General features: G+C 32.6%; 4 protein-coding genes across 8 annotated transcripts; 2 read left to right on the top strand and 2 right to left on the bottom strand.

The window, feature by feature from the left end:
* Nucleotides 1–1985: 1985 nt before the first annotated feature.
* On the top strand, nt 1986–6617 carry LOC120126773 (zinc finger protein CONSTANS-LIKE 9-like). Its single transcript, XM_039144868.1, has 5 exons — nt 1986–2225; nt 3008–3709; nt 4626–4850; nt 5482–5786; nt 6033–6617. Exons 2-5 carry the CDS (start codon nt 3125–3127, stop codon nt 6160–6162), a joined length of 1245 nt encoding a protein of 414 aa, XP_039000799.1. The 5' UTR covers nt 1986–2225; nt 3008–3124; the 3' UTR covers nt 6163–6617.
* Nucleotides 6618–8975: 2358 nt separating this feature from the next.
* Nucleotides 8976–10355, top strand: LOC120126753 (probable E3 ubiquitin-protein ligase XERICO). Of its 4 annotated transcripts, XM_039144849.1 has the most exons (3): nt 8986–9023; nt 9339–9343; nt 9670–10355. In XM_039144849.1, exon 3 carries the CDS (start codon nt 9678–9680, stop codon nt 10149–10151), a length of 474 nt encoding a protein of 157 aa, XP_039000780.1. In that variant the 5' UTR covers nt 8986–9023; nt 9339–9343; nt 9670–9677; the 3' UTR covers nt 10152–10355. The 4 variants fall into 4 exon arrangements, with proteins under 4 accessions (XP_039000782.1, XP_039000780.1, XP_039000781.1 ...); XM_039144851.1 differs by lacking the exon at nt 9339–9343 and having other exon boundaries at nt 8976–9023; nt 9655–10355; XM_039144850.1 differs by lacking the exon at nt 9339–9343 and having other exon boundaries at nt 8994–9023; nt 9637–10355.
* Nucleotides 10356–10536: 181 nt separating this feature from the next.
* On the bottom strand, nt 10537–12063 carry LOC120126752 (U-box domain-containing protein 3-like). Its single transcript, XM_039144848.1, has 2 exons — nt 11594–12063; nt 10537–11496 (listed from the first exon to the last, which is right to left on the bottom strand). Exons 1-2 carry the CDS (start codon nt 11926–11928, stop codon nt 10671–10673), a joined length of 1161 nt encoding a protein of 386 aa, XP_039000779.1. The 5' UTR covers nt 11929–12063; the 3' UTR covers nt 10537–10670.
* Nucleotides 12064–15695: 3632 nt separating this feature from the next.
* Nucleotides 15696–18173, bottom strand: LOC120126966. 2 transcript variants are annotated; one of them, XM_039144992.1, is made up of 5 exons: nt 17746–18173; nt 17408–17535; nt 16313–16437; nt 16130–16193; nt 15696–16018 (listed from the first exon to the last, which is right to left on the bottom strand). In XM_039144992.1, exons 1-5 carry the CDS (start codon nt 17782–17784, stop codon nt 16000–16002), a joined length of 375 nt encoding a protein of 124 aa, XP_039000923.1. In that variant the 5' UTR covers nt 17785–18173; the 3' UTR covers nt 15696–15999. The 2 variants fall into 2 exon arrangements, 1 of the variants encoding a protein (XP_039000923.1); XR_005516491.1 differs by having other exon boundaries at nt 15696–16437; nt 16679–17535.
* Nucleotides 18174–19195: the final 1022 nt, after the last annotated feature.

Below are 19195 nucleotides of genomic sequence, written 5' to 3'. Positions count from 1 at the left end.
TAAACTATTACTTGTTTTATTTGGACTTAAACTTTATTTTTTTAAATCATATCTAACGTTTAATTTATATTTCAATTCAATACCATTTCGTTAAAAAATTAATAGAATTGTTAACATAACATTTTTTTTATTTTTTCAATGATGATATTCTATTATTTTATGGTGACACAACAACACATCATTAAGTTTTTAACGGTAGGGTACCAAAATGAAACTTAAACTAAATATTAAGTATACTTTTTTTAAATAAAGTTTAGATAATAAAATAAAACAATAAGTAATAATTTAAATTTATAGTGAATATTTTTATATTATTTGGTTGGAAAACAAGAAAATAATATTTTGTTTTCTCAATTTATTACATTATCTTATGATATTCCCATAGGCACCAACCTTGGAGCAATCTCAGCAAAGTGATACTTTTTGCAGCATTTTTTTTAATTTGAAGAAGTAATAATAGTAAAATATTATTCCTTACCTACAAATGGTGAAGTGATGGAGCGATAATGTCGTAAAATAATTTTAAATTTAAAAGCAAATCTTTGCTAAACCCCAACCTCACCCTTCAACTTAAAGTTCAAGTGGCATACAAAATTATTAAATAATTTTCTTTTATGAAATATAAATATATTATTGTTGTTGTTGCTGTGCTTATTATTGAAGAATATCATGGGCTTTACTTTTTAGGTTGTTGTCTTGTCTAATTGGATTTGAAGCAGCTGCCTCATCCATAAAGCACATAACAAACCCTTTTTTAATTTACTATCCATATTTTATTACTGCAGTTAACAAAATAGTATGTGTGTATATATATAGATGTATTTAAAATATATTGGTAACATTAAATATAATAAACTCATGAAGTGACACTAAATAATTTTTTTAATATTTTTGTTTTAATCAAACGTAATTTATAAAGTAAATCATATATTAATAGGTACGTATGTTTCAGGTAAAACAAGTTGATCAATATAAAACATTCTTCTAGTTAATAGATTTTTTATATTTTTAAAAAATGACTTACAAAAAGTTAGATCGTATGTTATTTTTTAAGTTTTTCACTACAAATATAAATACTCAAAATAATATTATTTTATATATTGAGTATTAATATAATGTTTTAATATCATTTTATTAAAATATTAATAATTAAAATATTTAAAATATATTTATTAATATTTTATTAATATAATATTATAATAATATACTCAATTATATTATAATAATATATGATATTATATTATTATTTTAATAATATATAATAAATTATTAATAAAATTTATAATAGTTATTAATTTCCTAAAAATAATATTATTAAATTATTAATAATAAACAATATTATTTATGTATTTAATATTAATATAATGTTTAATAATATTTTAATAAAATACTTAAAACGTATTTATTAATAATTTTAAAATATAATATAGTATTTTTATTTTAATCATATAATTTATAGTATTTTTATTTCAATAGAATATACTGATCTTAACATTTTTATTTATAAAATTATGAAAATAATGGTTTAATAATAATATTAAATAAATTATTCTAATATCTAAATAATAATAATATTTAATTTTTTCATAAATAATATTATTTATTTTATTTGATATTTTTAATAAATAAAATTTTAACAAAATTATTAATTAGTGAAAAATGATTTATATAATATCTTTCAAATAGTTTAAAATGTTTTTTAAAAATTATTATTTTTAAATATGTAATTTATTTTACATAAAATATTTTTAATGAAATAAAAATACCCTAATTTAAAATGTCTTAAAAATACAAAATGCAACATGAGAAAATTTTTATATACTTAAAAATTGAATTTTTTAAAGTTATAAATCCAACTAAAATTATACTTAATTTTGCTACTAAAAAATTTTGCTTTTTTATATTCATTTATGTTTTCTTTAAATCGGATTTCCAATTTAATACTTTATTTTCTCTCTCTCTCTCTTTACACTTTTTCTCAGCTTATGTCATCAGATTTCCTAATATACACCCACCAATTTCTATCTCAGATCTCTTACTTAAACTGATCACATAAAAAATTAAGAACAAAATTAGAAGAAATTCATAGTGAGGATAGACAGATGAGAAATTCTGGAAAGCTCATTGTTCTAGGTTTCTCGTAATCTTTTTAGAATCTTTTAATTTTGAATGTTTCAGCTAGTAACCGATCTTGTCCTCTTAATGTTTTATCTTCTATTATGATGGTAAATTTCTTATTTTTGTTCATTTTTTGTTCTTAATTTGATTTTCCTTTCTGGGTATTTTTCTTTTCTTCACTTAATGTTAGTTTTGTATCTGGGTTTTGGTTTTTCCTTTTTTTGGGGGATAAGTATTTCTGGGTCTCTTGGTTTGTTATTTGATCCTCTGTTTTCTTTTTCTGCTTTAGCTGTTTACTTTGATTATGAAGTTAACATATTTGGATTGAACTTCAATATTTTCCTTTGATTTCTGTTAAATTTTTACCTTTTTTGGATAGTAGATTGTTTTATTTTAAATGTTTTGAGATTGAATTAGTTTTGCTTATAATTCTTTTTCTCGGAATGGTTATTCCCCTGCTAGTTCATTTTTATCAAAAAATATTTTTTTTTCTTATTTTATTTCACTGTTTTAGCCGTCATGGATGACTCTAAAATTTGATGAGGTATGTTTTCTATTGTACTTGCTGTTATGTGTGTGTTTTGGACATTAACTAATTCTTTTGTTGACATTGATTTCGCGGTGCTTAAAACTGTTTACTTTTTTTGTTGTGATCATAACATTATAGAGACTTTTACCCTTGAATAGTGCTGATTACGTGAAGTCTTAGTCTTCTATGACTAAATTGTCTTCTGGAATTTTGACCCTGAGCTGTATCATTATTGTCTGAGATGTAGGAATTAAGCAACCTAACTGATAATTTCAGTTTTCTCACTGATTGGCTTGCTTTTACTCAGACATGTGCTGAATTCTCTTGTAACAGCTAACCTTTTCTGTTAACCTTTGACAGCTATTGAAGTGCGAGGAGAAATAGCGCAGTCTATGATCATCTCAGAAGCGACTTGCCCCGGTTGATATATTGTTTGCTTACAAGTTTTTAGCTCTTGTTAGTAGTAGTGTGATTGAAATGGGTTACATTTGTGATTTCTGTGGGGAACAACCACCGATAGTATATTGCCGGTCTGATGCCGCCTGTTTATGCTTGTCTTGCGATCGAAATGTCCATTCGGCTAATGCACTGTCGAAACGCCATTCGAGAACATTGTTGTGTGAGAGATGCAATTCACAACCTGCTTTTGTTAGATGTGAAGAAGAAAGTGTATCGCTCTGTCAGAATTGTGATTTGATTGGAAACGGTGCCTCTACCTCAAATTCGACACATAAGAGGCAAACAGTTAATTCTTACTCTGGTTGCCCGTCATCTGCCGAACTTTCTTCCATACTGTCGTTTTTCTCACAATCCTCTTCAGCAGTTGAATCTACCTGTGAGCAGGAATTAGGGCAAATGAGTATCACTGAGAACATAGAGAGGACTTCATGGTGTCTTATTGAAAATACCATCAGCCATATTGATACTGGTGTTGCTGAAACCAATCATGATCACATTGTGGATAGAGAAAGTACTTGGGGTGCGTCATGCATTCCTGAATTCGGATCTGCACTACCATTTCTTGGTCAGCCAGCTGGGACAACAGATGCATTGTTAACCAAGGTAAATGATGAACTTGTAATATTTGTCTTTTAAGAATTTAGATACTGTTTTTGATGTACTTCCAGGCCCTTACTTAGTCCCATGGGGTAATACCATAATAGTAAACAACTACAATAAGCATTTGGTGAAAATGAGTTTCAATTTGCTAATGTATTCTTAAATATGCATTATACGCCGAAAAACACATTAACAGTGACTGTTGAGTGCTAATCGCTAATTGTTCTATGGCTGGAAAACCAGCTTGACATTAAGGTGTCGACTTTCTTCTGGGGAGGAACTATATGTAAATGATTTTGTTCTTTCAGTAAATCTCTGTTCAGTTTGTATTTTTATTGGTCTCTTCAGATATTTCTGTTTCTTGGCCCAAAAGCAACTTAAATGTGAGGTTAATATTGTAGATAACTATTCATGTTGGCCTTTACTGTATAATTACTAAGCCTGTAACCTCATCTTCGATTATATTTTGAATCTTATGCCTGTTTTTGCCATGGGTTCATAAACTCAAGATGTAGATCTCTCCTATTTTACTCGCATGAATTACTGCCTGAACGTGTGTCACCCTCTATATCATTGAAGTTTTACACTTTTGTTTTTAATTGAGACTTTTTTTTTTTTTTTTGATAGGAGTTTTAATTGAGACTGAAAAGGGGAGTGTGAAGGTGATAGGAAACAATAAACTCAAAGCTGTCTGAGGTCGTTGTTGAAAGTTATCAACATTTTATTTTAATCATAAAAGAGTGATTGGAATAACCATCCATTATTAGTAATTCTCTAGAACTTTTGCATTGGATGGTCCCAGATAATTTTTGTCTTGTTTGTGAAAACTTCAGCATTTAAAATTTCTTCTTTATTATTAGTAGACACAATATGTTTCGTTTTGAGAACTTTGGCTAATTCTTACCTTGCTAATTTGCAGTTCTCTTGCCCTCAAACAAAGTATCCTGGACTTTGTGAAGACGATCTGTATGATGACTTCAATATGGATGAAATTGATTTGAACCTTGAAAAATATGAAGAACTCTTTGGGGCAACTCTCAATCATTCGGAAGAGCTTTTTGAGAATTGTGGAATTGATAGCTTATTTGGGGCTAACGATATGTCTGCTACTGATTCCAACCGTCAGGGTGGAGTGGCTGCTGAGGTTCTCTTATCTCTTTTCGTCTTGCTTAATGGTATCTGTATCATCATTTTTTTCTCTGATAGTAATATCACCAATTTTCAAGATGTTATGCTTTGTTTCCTGGTATTCTTAAATATTTTAGCCATTAGTTTTTCCCATTCTTTCACTTGGAGTTTATTTTGGTAGGGGTATCAATTTCATTTGTTGATCTTCGTTCTGAATAGCCACAAAAAGAACATATCCCTTGTGTCAGAAGTATCTACATGAAATCAATATCGTTGAGTTTCAGATTATGACCAAAGGAAGTTTACTGTCCTCCGATTTTCAGGAAAATATCCATCTTTTTAACAGTGTTGGTTGTATAGACATTGTGGTAGGATTCGTCAAGTTTGTAAGTATACTAATTACTAAGTACTTGGCCATTCAGTGTCGTCTTGAATTTGATTAGTGATAAATTGGTTTTTTCATATAAATTATGCACGTGTTCAAATGTTTGCTTACAGAATTGGAGCTTTTCTGTTTGAAATTACATTTTTGTTTTATCTCCCTTAGTAATCTTGCTGTAAGGAATCATCCCATGATGTGAACCCTGAGAATTTCAAGTTTCTATTCAGAAAATGTTCTTATGGTTGAATTAAATATTCTTGTCCAGGGCTCATCTCATGGATTGGTGAATTCCATCAAGCCAGCATGCAGCAATGCAGCATCTGCTGATTCCATGTTGAGCAGTAAAACGGATTTGATTTTGTATTTTTCGGCAAGGAAGGACCATTCAAGCTTCTCCTTTTCTGGCCTCACTGGAGAGACTAGCGGAGGAGATTATCAAGATTGTGGGGCTTCGTCAATACTTCTCATGGGAGAGCCCTCTTGGTGTTCTCCATCTGCTGAGGGCCCCTTCCCATCAGCTACTCGAAGTGATGCAGTCATGCGTTACAAGGAAAAGAAGAAGACACGGAAGTAAGTATATGCCACTAACTTATCTGTGCATTTTAGTTACTAATCCTGCCATTAGAGGAGTCCGTTTCACTGTGGTGCTCTCGAGTAAGCAAATGTGAATTGCGTTCCAATATATGCATCTGTCTGTATTTATCAACAATTGATCGGGAAGGTCCTATATTGTAGGTCTTTCAACATTTTATTTTACTTCTAGTCTTGTTTGCGATCATCATATACATGTTCAACGCCATCTGTGTTACATGATAGGTTTGAAAAGCGAGTAAGATATGCCACTCGCAAAGCAAGGGCTGATGTGCGAAAGCGCGAGAAAGGACGCTTTGTCAAAGCTGGCGATGCCTATGATTATGATCCACTGAACCCAACTCGAAGCTGCTGAGAGTGCAATCTTTTAACCATGCTTAGAACAAGGCAAGAAATGCCGAATGTTAGTTGGATACAGAAAATGCCATGAATAAATTGGCTGAGCCTGGTTGTCCACCACCATAAAATATCCATGGATTACGGCGGCATCATTCGCCTTGACCGCCATATTACACTCTAGCAAGTTTACCTGCTCAAATTCTTTTGTTTTTTTAGCGTTTCTGTTGCCATTGCCATTGTCTCGTGCTTGCTCGACCAAAGTCTTGGCACGTGACACCATGCCATGCTAAGAAGTCTCAATTGACGCTGTCAAGTGACGTGCAAATGAGCATGCAGCTGTAATTTTGCACTTTATTTTTTATTTGTTTATCCTAATGACGTGTATAGCCATTAGATATCTGCAGTTGAGAGACAAGAACCACGCAATTGTAATATTTCTCTTCTGGTGTACAGAAAAGCTTTAATCATATGCACTTGTAATCTTCATAAGTTAGTTAAAACATATTTCCACTAGCTAGTCTCATTAATTTACTGTAATTAAGTTCATGATCATTCACGTTAATACTTGAACTCGTGAAGTTGGGTTGGGCTTGAATTTGAAGTGAAGAGCCGACAACAAATCAAACCCGTGAAGTTGAAGCTGTTGTCAATAACTTCCAAACACTTGAACGGCTAGTCAATAAATATCGTTTGTTACACGTCGCTTTCAATAATTTAGACCGAAGGGTATATATAAGCAAATAAATATTACTTTTAAAGATAAATGGTATTTTGATCTTTTGAAATTGTATTACATTAGTATTGTTTTGATATTTAGATTTAGAGAGTATTATTTTGGTTTTTCTAGGGATAATTGTAAGGTAATATTATTTTAGAAAGTTTTAATCAATTAATAATATATATATATATATTACAAACGTAATTATTTAAATATAAAATCATTAAAAGAAGTGACAATTTTATTATTATTATTAAAATCACCTCATAAATTCTATTTTAAAGACGTTTTATTATCCTTTTATCATTATCAGCCTTCCTTCTTTGACTACCTTTATATGATTGATCGTACTCAAATTATTATCCTCATATAATATCTTAAATATTATCAAAATAAAATAATTCCTAAATTAATAAAAAAAATGAAATTCAAGTAATTTCAATTCTAATGCTCCTAAGATCGCGTTTGGGTTCCACGTGTCCAAGATATTATATTATATGGGAGTGACAAAGACAAGACTGTGTGAGGATGTAATGGCGATAAATTGTTGCAGATTTCAAAAGCATTCGAGTTACAAAATTAGGAATGATGGGCCATTGATCTACTGAGAGTTTCACACGTGTAATAACATATCTTTATCTACGGTGTTGATAAAATACTGTAGGGTCCACCTAGCACCCAATATTAGTTTCTCCAGCGTTTTTAAACTGCAAAAACTAAGACATGTGGCAATGTTCATAAATAGGCATTGTCTATTTGTCTTAAGAAGGAGACAAGTCATCACACGATATACGCCACTTGTCACTGTTGTAGGTAAAGATACGATGAATAGAAAGGTAAGGAAGTGACGGCTTTACCTAAATGGATATCATACTTTTTTATTATTAAAAATAATAATAATTTTTATAAATACTACTTCTTCAAAATGTTTTTTCTATCCAACAAATGAGTACATAATATATTCTAGCTATAATAACGATTTTCGTTCATTTTTAAAATGAAAATTAAAAACTAAGTATTTTACTTTAATTTATCAAAACTTAAAAGCTATCCAACTAGACAATATTAATGAACTTTATTGTTAAATCATTTACCAAATCAGCAATTTAATAATTGGATACGTTAGACTTCATATGATTAACGGGTTCTTATAAGTTATAGACGTTATTTAAAATTATTTTAATTAAAATACATATATCTATCTCATTTAAGGAACAAAAGGATATTAACTCTTTTAAGCATTATCTAAATCAATATTATTATTTCTAACAATGTTCAATATATTCTACTAGATAATGTTCGAGACTAACCAAAATTAACAAAACTTTTATTAAAATACATTTCATATTATTTATATAGTACGGAACAGTTGACCTCGATAGTTAAGATATAGCTATTATCTTTTAAAAATTTAGATTCAAACACGACATTTACAAAAATGTTTGGACTTTCATTGTGTCTCTAAAAATCTCGATTTCGAACACTTCAACCACCACTTCTTAACGTAAAACACTTACGTTATTGTATTAACTTTAAAATGTAGATGTAGAATAATGTAACTACAATTGAACGAATACAAATAAATTTTATTTTATTATTTGTCAATATTTTTTCTAGTTCGGAGAGTGATCGAAGAAAACATATAGTTTTATTCTTCAAATACTCAATGCATTTAAATTTTATCTTCAATGAGATCAAATGAATAATAGTATATATATATATATGAATATATTTAGTGCACACATATTAATGCCATCGTTAAAAATAAAAATTCAAATTACCTAGCTTTTATAGTGGCAATTAAGGGATTATTACTGCTTATCAAATTTATGGAGAAGAAACTCATGACTCAAATAATTGGGGTTTTAAAACATTTCACTTAAATCTGCAAATTGTAGCTGAAAACTGCTTAGCTATAAGTGGGAATTTTAGCTAGAAAAGAGAGACTGTTCCTTGTAAAACTGCTAGTATGGTTTCTCCAAGCTTACATAAGTAAAGACTAAACTGGAGTAAAGGGATTTATGATATAAAGTAACCATAGTTAAAATTAACCACAGTTGGGTTTTAGAGTTGGGGTTGCTGTATATAAGTAGAGAACATCGGCACAGCCTGCAGCAGCAGCAGCAGCCATTACCAGGCTTCAAAAAGCTTCATTTCTGGTAAACCCAAATCTCCTTTCTCCATGTTTCATTGTTCCCATGAAAAGAAATCCTGTTTAGTTCTTGATATGGGTGTCTTTGCTTAAAACAACTCAAATCTTTTACCTCTTTAAAGTTTGCTCTCATGGATTTGGATGGTCTTCAAGGAAAAGTTGGGGTTATACTTTATATTCTTTCTTTCTATTATACATGAAATGTTAAATCTCAAATTGCGTTGTTTATTTAATGGTTTACGAATCGGAAAGTTGATATCCTTTTTCTTTCCTATTTCTGACAACATTTATTGCCATCAAGCAAGGTTTTGAGCATGGTCAGATCTTGATAATGAAAAAGCTGAAGAAAAATCAGATTTCTTTAGTTTCCCCCCCCTGAAGTGTTCCATTAACATAATTTCCCCAATTGAATGCTGGTTTTGTTAGGGGTTACCCGGGTAATTTTCATATCATTTATAGTGATCTTCCTTCTCTTTTGTTTTTGGTGTTTGACTGTGTGCTTATTGGTCGGTGATCTGTTTATCTTCAAGTTCTGTGCATGTGGATGATCTGCTTTTGATCTGTTATATGATCATTTGTCCAGGTAAACATAGTTTAATCTGGAATTTCTCGAATTGCATCTCTCTTTTTTCATATAGGAATCCCGAACTTGATACAAAAAATGGGGCTCTCAAGGCTACCAAGTCCATCAGAAGGAATGCTATGTGTACTCTTGGTAAATGCAGCTTTGTCTTTGTCTATAATTAAAGGCATACTTCGGTCCATCCTTCGGATTATCGGTATCCATCTATCATCGTCATCAACATCCCCGGATTCTACTCGATCATTCACGGATTATAGTGAAAGTCCCGGGGAACCATCTTCATACCGCAAGGCATCTAAAATTTACATCGAGGAGTTCCGGAGTAAGATCCCGACAGTTCGGTTCGACACATTAAGCAGCAGTGAGCGACCCGAGTATGACTGCCCTGTCTGCCGGTGTGAGTTTGAGCCTGAATCAGAGATTAACCTCTTGTCCTGCGGCCATACCTTTCACAAGGAGTGCGCGGAAAAGTGGTTGAGATATCTGAGGGGTACCTGCCCGCTTTGCCGGACTCCTATGGTGGCCGATGAAGAGTTTTCCAGCTATTGGTGAGAAGATTACAAGTGTGACGAGTTGGAGAAAAGTCTCCATTGTACAGCCTGTTTACTTCACGTATAGGTATATATATAGTTTCATGTTGTCAACATGAGGCTTAGTGTGTTAGGCTACCCGCAAGTTTACCTTGATGTGGTGACGTGTTGTGTAATTTTCAGGGTTTCTGGTGTTATATGCAAGTCTCATTTCCGTCTTAAGCTTTGACCTTGGTTGAAATCTTGAATTTCTGGCCTACAGCTTCGAATTCTGTACAACCCGCAATCACCCAATATTTCTTTATGAACTAAAAACCTCTACAAAGAACTAAATCTACTTGTTAAGATCAAAACAAAGTACCCAGATTGCTAAAATGCAAGAATTCAGCTAAAAAGATTAATCATTAGGTGGAAATATACATGTATGATAAAAGTGGGGGATTTTATCAATACACAATGGTCAAGATGTACAACAAAGCCTAATGAAACCTAATCCATCACATTTTACTCTATTGACCGGTATAGAATGGACAGAAATGGTTCATGCAGATGGCACTTGGGCAGGTGTACGAGATGCGTGCCTGTGTTGACCGCTATTCATGTTGACTTCCATGCTTCTTTGAACCATGTCTTCTAGTAATCTCTTGGCGGTGTCGGCAACTTTATCGGTTCTGTTTACATGAATGGCAATATCATACACGATTTTCTCCAGAACTGAGGGAGCCAATTTCTTTTCTTGAGGAGTATCTCTGAGTAAATCCAACAGAATGCGGGCTCTTTCTCGAGCTATGTCAGTGCCTTCTACTGTCAGTCGAAGAAGCCCTGGAATTGCACCTTCATTAAGAATGTGTTCCCTGTACTTTGCTCGGCAGCTTTCGCACAGAGAAAGCAAAGCTCCAACGGCATGTTGTGTGCTGAGGAGAGAGCCATCTTCAACAGTCTCCACCAAGGTTAAAATCCCACCATCCGTATCAGTGATCGCAACTCGTCCTTCTTTGGATTTAGAAAGGATTTCGAGCAGGGCTGTAGCTTTTTCAGCAAACTTGGAGTATTTCTTGCATTCTTTAAGGAGGTTGATAAGTGGGGAAACTGCTTTAGCATCAAGAATTGGAACCGAATTCTCTTTGCAGGTCGACAGGTTGTGTAATGCAGTGACGGCATCGACTTTTCCTTGAACACTTCCGGAGCTAAGGATTTGAACCAGAAAGGGTGCAGCTCCGGAGGATGCAATTGCGGACTTGTTTGGTGCAGCGGCTGAGAGCGTTAATATCGCCGCCGTGGCTAATTCCCTCAAACCATTGTTTTGCAATTTGAGAAGCTCTACGAGAGGAGGTACAGCCCCTGCTGTCACGATATTGACCTTGTTTCTGATAACACAAAACGAGAATGACGAGAGACATGTCAGAATCGTATATTCTAAAACAAAGAAAAAAGAAAAAAGATAGCAGCTAATAAATAAGAGACCTTTCATTTCTAACAGAAAGATTGAGGAGAGCAAGCAGAGAAGTTTGACGTGCATCGAGATTAGGACAACGGAGCATTGAAACAAGAGGCGGAATAACACCAGCAGCAGCAAACTTCAAACGTGTCTTACCACATGATCTCCTAACAACTTTTCTTATATCTCTGGCAGCTTCAATCTTGGCCTGAAGGTCTCCAGTAATCAGCTTCTCTGAAAGCTCCGCTACAAGGGTTCGTTTCCGGTGGTTCCAAGCCTGTTCTTCTTGGTCTTTGATGACGCTGCTGGCGACGGTCATTGGGGTTGTTGGTGGTGTATCCTCTTCTTGGTCATGACCCATTTCTCCTTTTCAGGGTTGTTTCTCAAAGCTGTTAAGCTACTGTGTTTTCTGCCCTTTTTTATCTTTGGACTGCGACTTTCGAGTCTTTTTGTTCCAAAAACCCGACAATGACAAAAGAGAAACTCCAAATATATAAGGTTGTGACATTGTATTGTTTTTATATTTGATTGAATTATCATTTTCATATCATGTTTTACTCATTTACATAATAAGCTTTTCATAAGCTCTAATAACATAAATTTATTTAATTTGTATAAATTATTATGATTTTGATAATGTTTTGTGTAACGTGAGGCTTAATTTTTAAAAGATTTTTCCAGTAACACTAATATTTTAATTAAAAACGATAGAGACGTAGGCGTTTTTACCCAAAAATCACCATGACAGAAATTAATTATCTGTCATACACATTTTCAGAAAATTATATGATCTAACATCTTTTTGACAAGACGCGTATTATGATCCGCGCTTTATTCGAGCTGGCGCCATATTAGGATAATCTTGTCAGAAAGGTGTTAACCGGTAAAAATTTTCGAAAAGGTGTCTAACATATAATTAACTCATGTCATGGTGATTTTTTTTGGTAAAACGTCAATTTTCAAAAACACATTTCTTTTTAATATATATAATTTTATTTAGATAAAATATTAAGAAATTTAGTTTTATTTATTATCTAACTAATTATTATATATTAATTAGTTTTGATTATGCGTAATTAATGAGAAATGCTTTATATTTTAATATTAAAATATGATCATAGTTTATATTCGCTAATTTATTATATAAGATGTAATTAAATAATATGTAAATATTTAAAATGAAAAATATTTGCGTTTTCATTATAATTTTGAAAAGGAAAATCTCTAAAAAAATAAAATAAACTACTCGTATTAATTAAATATTTCTCCTCAAACCATTATTGAACGCAAACTAACCATTACATGATAAAAACATAATTATTTATTAAAAGCGTTAAAAAACTAATCAAACAACTCAAAAAAAAAACAAACGCTATTATTAATAGTAAAAAAAAATATCATTAATACTAATATAAAAATGAATATAATGATGATAGCACGGTGATCATTGGTCTTATAACAATTCAAGCGCGATCCAACTCTGATGATTTAAGAAAATCATGGATTGGGTCAAACTAAATTTTTCACTCACTAATTGACTTGAGTATAACATTCCTTCATTGTCACTTGACTCGGGTTTAGGGAAACTTCACCTTACTTGAAACTCAACTCAATTTTTAGATAAAAATACGCTCTTACAATGATATATATATTTCTCATTTTTTTGGTAAAATGGTGACCTAATTGAAAAATTATAAAGATATGTATTATAGAAATTATCCTTAAATATATAAAGACTAATTATACTATATTTTCAAGTTAGGTCATTAGTTGTATTTATTACTTAAACATGCACCTGACCTAACATAACATTATCCTTCAAAAAATCTTACTCAAAACTCAAATTAAAAAATGATCGTATAGGATCAATCGAATCATAACCCATCAAATTTGAGTCAAATATATATATAATTGATTACAAACATTTATCAATATAGAACTAGTCTGAAAATCTAAATCATGGATAAATCATTAAAGTAGTCAAATGAATGTTATTTAAAGACATAACGTTAAATTTTCTTTTTTTAAATAATATTTAAAAACATACAAATATGTTATAAAAAACAACATCTTTATTAAAAGATTAACAAATTTATTAAATAAAATGATAGAAAATCAAATGTGTGGATAATTTATAAATACAAACGAAAATAATTTTATTTTCTTTTTTCAAATTAGTTAGGTACATATCCTAATTGACTAGTTGTAATTATGATCATTTATTTATCTTATTAACTATAAATATAAATATTATATTTACTCGGGGGAAAGGAATACTTTGAATTTAACCTCCCGAGAGAACAAAAAAGTAAAAAACGTTTAGATAATGGGGGTTAAAAAGTAAAAACGTTTGAATTTTGTCGTTTTTATCCAAAAAAATCACTTTGATATGAATTAATTATTTGTTCATATTTTTTCAGAAAATTTATTGATTAACATTCTTTCTGACAAATTATCTTAAACTACGCATTTTCAAAAAATGTACTAAATCAATAAAAAAAATTAAAAATATGTCTGACAGATAATTAATTTATGTATGGAGTGATTTTTAAGTAAAAACGCCAGAGAAGAATCTCTTCTCTGTTTCCAATACAAGAAAAAAAATTCGTGTAAGCTGCCAATGGCATAGAAACAAGAGGCTCCTGACAAAGTTTTAAAACAACAAATTTGATTACTCCCAGAACAAGATTTCATGTCTCCAATGCAAAGGATTTTTCACATGAAACTTTGGCGGGATATTGTTATTATTATTATAAAGGTTGTTAGTTTATCAGAGTAATCTTTGAATGTTTGAATTGGATTAAAGATGAAAACATGTCATAATCCTACATCATTCACCAGGGGACTTTCACTGATTGCTTCTAGTCTGGGTTGCCATAAAACGCCATTTTTGGACTTCCTTTTCTCTACCTGCTGGGATTGCTTCTTGGAGTCGTCGGCAATGGCAACAATGCCTTCATTCTTGCTGGTTTTAATGGCGGCCAAACCAGTATTGTGCTTTACATCAATGCCTGCAACGTGACATGTTTCTTTGTTCCATTTTTATTCCTGATTTTACAAGTCAATGAGCTACTTACCCCACTTGATAACCCACCCTTCGAGACATCGGTGAAGAATTGTGATACCGAAACGTCTCCGCTGGGCTTTTTGATCCTTCGACGAAGCTTTCGTATGGTATGACGAGGGACGACATAGAATTTCTCACCTGGAGAGAGGATCTCATGTGACCGGACCAATGAATCCCATCGTCTCCTGAAAACTTCTGGTCTAGCTAATACGAAAGTATTTCTTCATGATATAACTGCAGGGATCGCCATGTAGTAGGACTCAACAACCCCACCTGGATGAACAATCTTCAGAGCTGAAGACATCCCACGGCTCTCCCTTGGCCCTTGCTGAATTTGAGCCACTGGTCTAGGCCGACCGTGGCTAGTGAAAGGGGCGAGTTTACGGACATTGAGGATCTTGTTAAGCATGTCAGCTACAATACCTGTGTTCTACAGTGATTCAAATTTATGACAAATATGGCTTAACCAGAATCACCTCGACTCTGCTTATAATCTTCGAAAGAAAGATGACAAGAATGATATGAACTGAAACATCTAAAGATAACAATTAAAGATGGGGGATTTACAACCGTGGAAGAAGATAACAACTATGCAAGATCACTATGGAGAGTCCGAGGCCGGCCATTTTTCTTGTTGTTTAGCTTGGGTTGAAACATCTAAAGATGCTTTGAGATATCCTGCCATCTTTGTTGTCAAAATATCTTATCTGCTTTGTAGTAGCATCATCCAATACAAGAAAACTGGAACTTGTCATTTTATTGCTCTTGGAATATAAATAAATATCCATACACATAATGTTAAGATTATCACAGGGCAATAGTGAGAAAATTGCTAAACATCAATTTTCCATTAAAACTCACAAACCAATCAAAATACTCATGTTTGTTGTTCATCACAAACCAATCAGTTCTTACATGCTGCCTGGAGCAAAGGAAGAAATAAACAAGCAACACTTCTCATCATCAATGGTCGATACAAAAGTACACCATACATCAGCAGAACCTCACCAAGGAAAATTTTATACATGTACATGTATTTTGAACATATATATGTATATACGGGTGGGAAACTATCATGTGATGATTTTCTGGTGCACCTGTAAGAGGAATAAACTCTTTATCAAGTGGCATCGGCTGCATTTCGTCGGGCGCCACCATTCACTATCAATTCTATTGTCTTGTTCAGACTATGAGCTTTCCTCTTTCCAAGGTCGGTATATGTTCACCAGAAGAAAAAGAGGAGCTTAAATTCTAATTTTGTTAAGGCGTAGTCATGCTAACTGTAACTAGCAAATCTGACAGTGATGGCCGTGAGACAAGATAAAGAGCGGGACCTATGAATGGCACCAATGATAAGGGAAGAAGCTAAAAACCATTGTTGTACCTGCAAATAGGAAAAGCATTCCGATACCTTTGTCATGCCATATAATCTTTTCTTAGAGGTTTTGAACCTTTGATTCAAAGCAAGAGCATCATAGTCTCTCTTTTGTCTTACCCCTTACGGGCAGTCATATTATTGTAAACCTTGGTAGTGTAAAATCCAGGGTCATGATGTGAATCTGCAACATCGAGATTTGATTCCCGGCATGAAGATATTTCAATTTCCATGAGATTATAACAACATACTGACAAGACAATCACAAACAATCATGAGTACTCAAAAGATCTACAATCTTACAAATTTGCTTTCCCTGAAGTACTGGTGATGGTGGACTCCAAAGAACAAAATATGGTAAAAGAGCATATGCACCACCAAAGCGTGAAAGTACTAGAAAAGGCCAGGTGAGAATGTTGTTACTTGAGCTGCAGATATATAAAATCTTACTAAATTAGATTGATTGAACTAATTAACGCTAAATACAGTATGCATCTTGGTACAACAATAAGACAGACCGTGGATTCAAGTCCCTGTAACAATCTCTTTCAAAGAACGAAAAAGAGGTGATGAAGATATATAATAAGTTATCACCCATTTCAATAACAAAATAACATGATGAAGATAAAATGTTCAGATAAGGTAAGCGATGAGAGAAGTTGAAGGTACTTTCTGCCTGTTGGAAGCAGCAGCATGCTGTACACTAATGGCCACAATCCCATGATGTACCATAGTGAGACAAGCACTTTATTCATCCTAAAACCATCATCTCCCTTCAAAATCAGGAGCTTTTTTAAAAAATACACGTCCCTTGACTGCAACGAGTTCACATTCGAGTTAACTATTCATTGCAAATGTTTAATTGATTTTTTAAGAATTTCTAAATATGTAAACTCTCGGCCAGTCAGCCTTCAGCATAATCAGGAGAATGTGATGTAGCAATTAGCATCCTGTTTATATGCTGTTTGAACTTCTTAAACTTAAAATGCATAATTTACTACCGTGAACTTGACATTGAAAACTAAATTTACTATTTTCCTAATATGATATCACAAACAAGCGGCATCCTATTAACATTTCATTAAGAAGTTATAAATAGCACGCAAAACAAAGACACGCCAAAAATGAATGCAGAAACTTATCTGGAGAACAATGAGTAACCAATGAACATAGCATCTGAAACTCAAGCTTTAGCGATAATATTTCAGTTCAGAAGATGATTAACAACAACTACAGCAAGTAAATCAGAATCCTAAAGCATCCAAGAAAAAACAAGCTATTTTGAGCAGTGATATAGCCGCTTTACTAAATTCCATCTCAATTCCAAATCTGAGACACAAGAATTCATTTACAATTTGAAGAAAACAAGAAGAAGAAGAAGTTGGGTCTGGAAAATACCGGGATCTGGTCAGGTGTGCATTTGAAAACATAGTACATGAGAACACCCCACAACACAAGAAGCAAAATCGAGATTGTCCAATCCCTTCTTTATTATTATCATCGGAACATAGCATCTGAAACTCAAGCTTTAGCGATAATATTTCAGTTCAGAAGATGATTAACAACAACTACAGCAAGTAAATCAGAATCCTAAAGCATCCAAGAAAAAACAAGCTATTTTGAGCAGTGATATAGCCGCTTTACTAAATTCCATCTCAATTCCAAATCTGAGACACAAGAATTCATTTACAATTTGAAGAAAACAAGAAGAAGAAGAAGTTGGGTCTGGAAAATACCGGGATCTGGTCAGGTGTGCATTTGAAAACATAGTACATGAGAACACCCCACAACACAAGAAGCAAAATCGAGATTGTCCAATCCCTTCTTTATTATTATCATCGGAAAGCCCTTTACCCTGACCCGTTTCTTCTTCAGAATTCTGGGTGTTTTAAGGTACTTTGACATATTCGAAGACCACCCTTTTGCTGAAATAGGGGAATTAAAGGCTTATGGTTGTGGGGTTTAAGGAATACTGAGAAATTGTAGGTTTTTTTGCAAAGGACTTTGTTGGTTGAGATTTCTAGCTTGGATTAAAGCTTTGAACTTTAAAAAGTTTTGAGGTACGTTAGATAAGCTGCAACAGATCATGAGATTGGTGATAGTAGACATTGTGAGAAGAAAAAAAGTCAAGGATTTAAAAAAAACTGAAAGTTAATTGATTCGTTCTTACAGGCCTTAAAATGTGGCTATTTGACCTAACTACACTTTTTTTTTAAATTTTTTATTTTTGACTAATATTTCTAGAAGTAGTATCTTTTCTGCTGAGTTGGCAAAGACGCGTCTTCGGGGACGCGCTTTACCCGTGTTTTCGCTGAGTTGGATGTCACGTGTGGAAGGCGCATCCCGGGGACGCGCCTTTGCCAACTCAGCAGACACGTGTGGAAAGCGCATCCCCGGGACGCGCCTTCCATTAAATGTCATAAATGCCCTATCTGTTTTTCCTAACTACCCCTCCTCCTCCCCTATATAAACCCCCTCAACCCTCCCTCATTCTTCACACCAAAATCATCTTCTCCTCTCTTATATAACTCAAATTCTCCAATTATTTGAGTTTTAAATTTGTTATTAGTGGTAAGAAATTTATTTTTATGTTAGTATTTTTTTAAATAGTTATTATTTTTTATATTAATATATTTATGTAAATATTATATTTTTATTAAAATAATATTTATATAATTATTATTTATTTAGAATTATTAATTTTTTTTACTAATTATATTGTTTTGTCTACAGTTATAATGGAAAACGAAATATTGTTGCGATTGGATATTGATCATATCTCCAGACATTTTAGCGATATGGTAATATTTTTTATAATTAATGTTAATATTTAAATTTATTTTTATTTTAAAGTTATTATGAATTTATATTAATTTTTATTTTTTATAATGTATATTATTAGGATGTGATCGTATTTTAGAGACTTTTATTAAAAATCATGTATACCGACACCGGAACGTATTTTGCCATATTTGGCTTCTGCCGGGTTCGGGTATATTGCAACAATTATAGGCGGTTGCAAACTCGAACCTGTCCTAATTTCTGCACTGATTGAGAGGTGGAGGCCCGAGACACACACTTTTCACCTTCCATGTGGAGAGGCGACAATTACATTGGAGGATGTCTCTATGCATCTGGGGCTTCCCGTCAACGGAAATATGATGTGTGGTATGGCGGATGGTGATT

This window comes from Hibiscus syriacus, unplaced genomic scaffold (genome assembly GCF_006381635.1).
Source record: "Hibiscus syriacus cultivar Baekdansim isolate YM2019G1 unplaced genomic scaffold, ASM638163v2 tig00110462_pilon, whole genome shotgun sequence".
Lineage (NCBI taxonomy): Eukaryota > Viridiplantae > Streptophyta > Magnoliopsida > Malvales > Malvaceae > Hibiscus > Hibiscus syriacus.
Note: the sequence above shows the minus strand (reverse complement) of the source record. Positions and strands in the feature narration are given on the sequence as shown.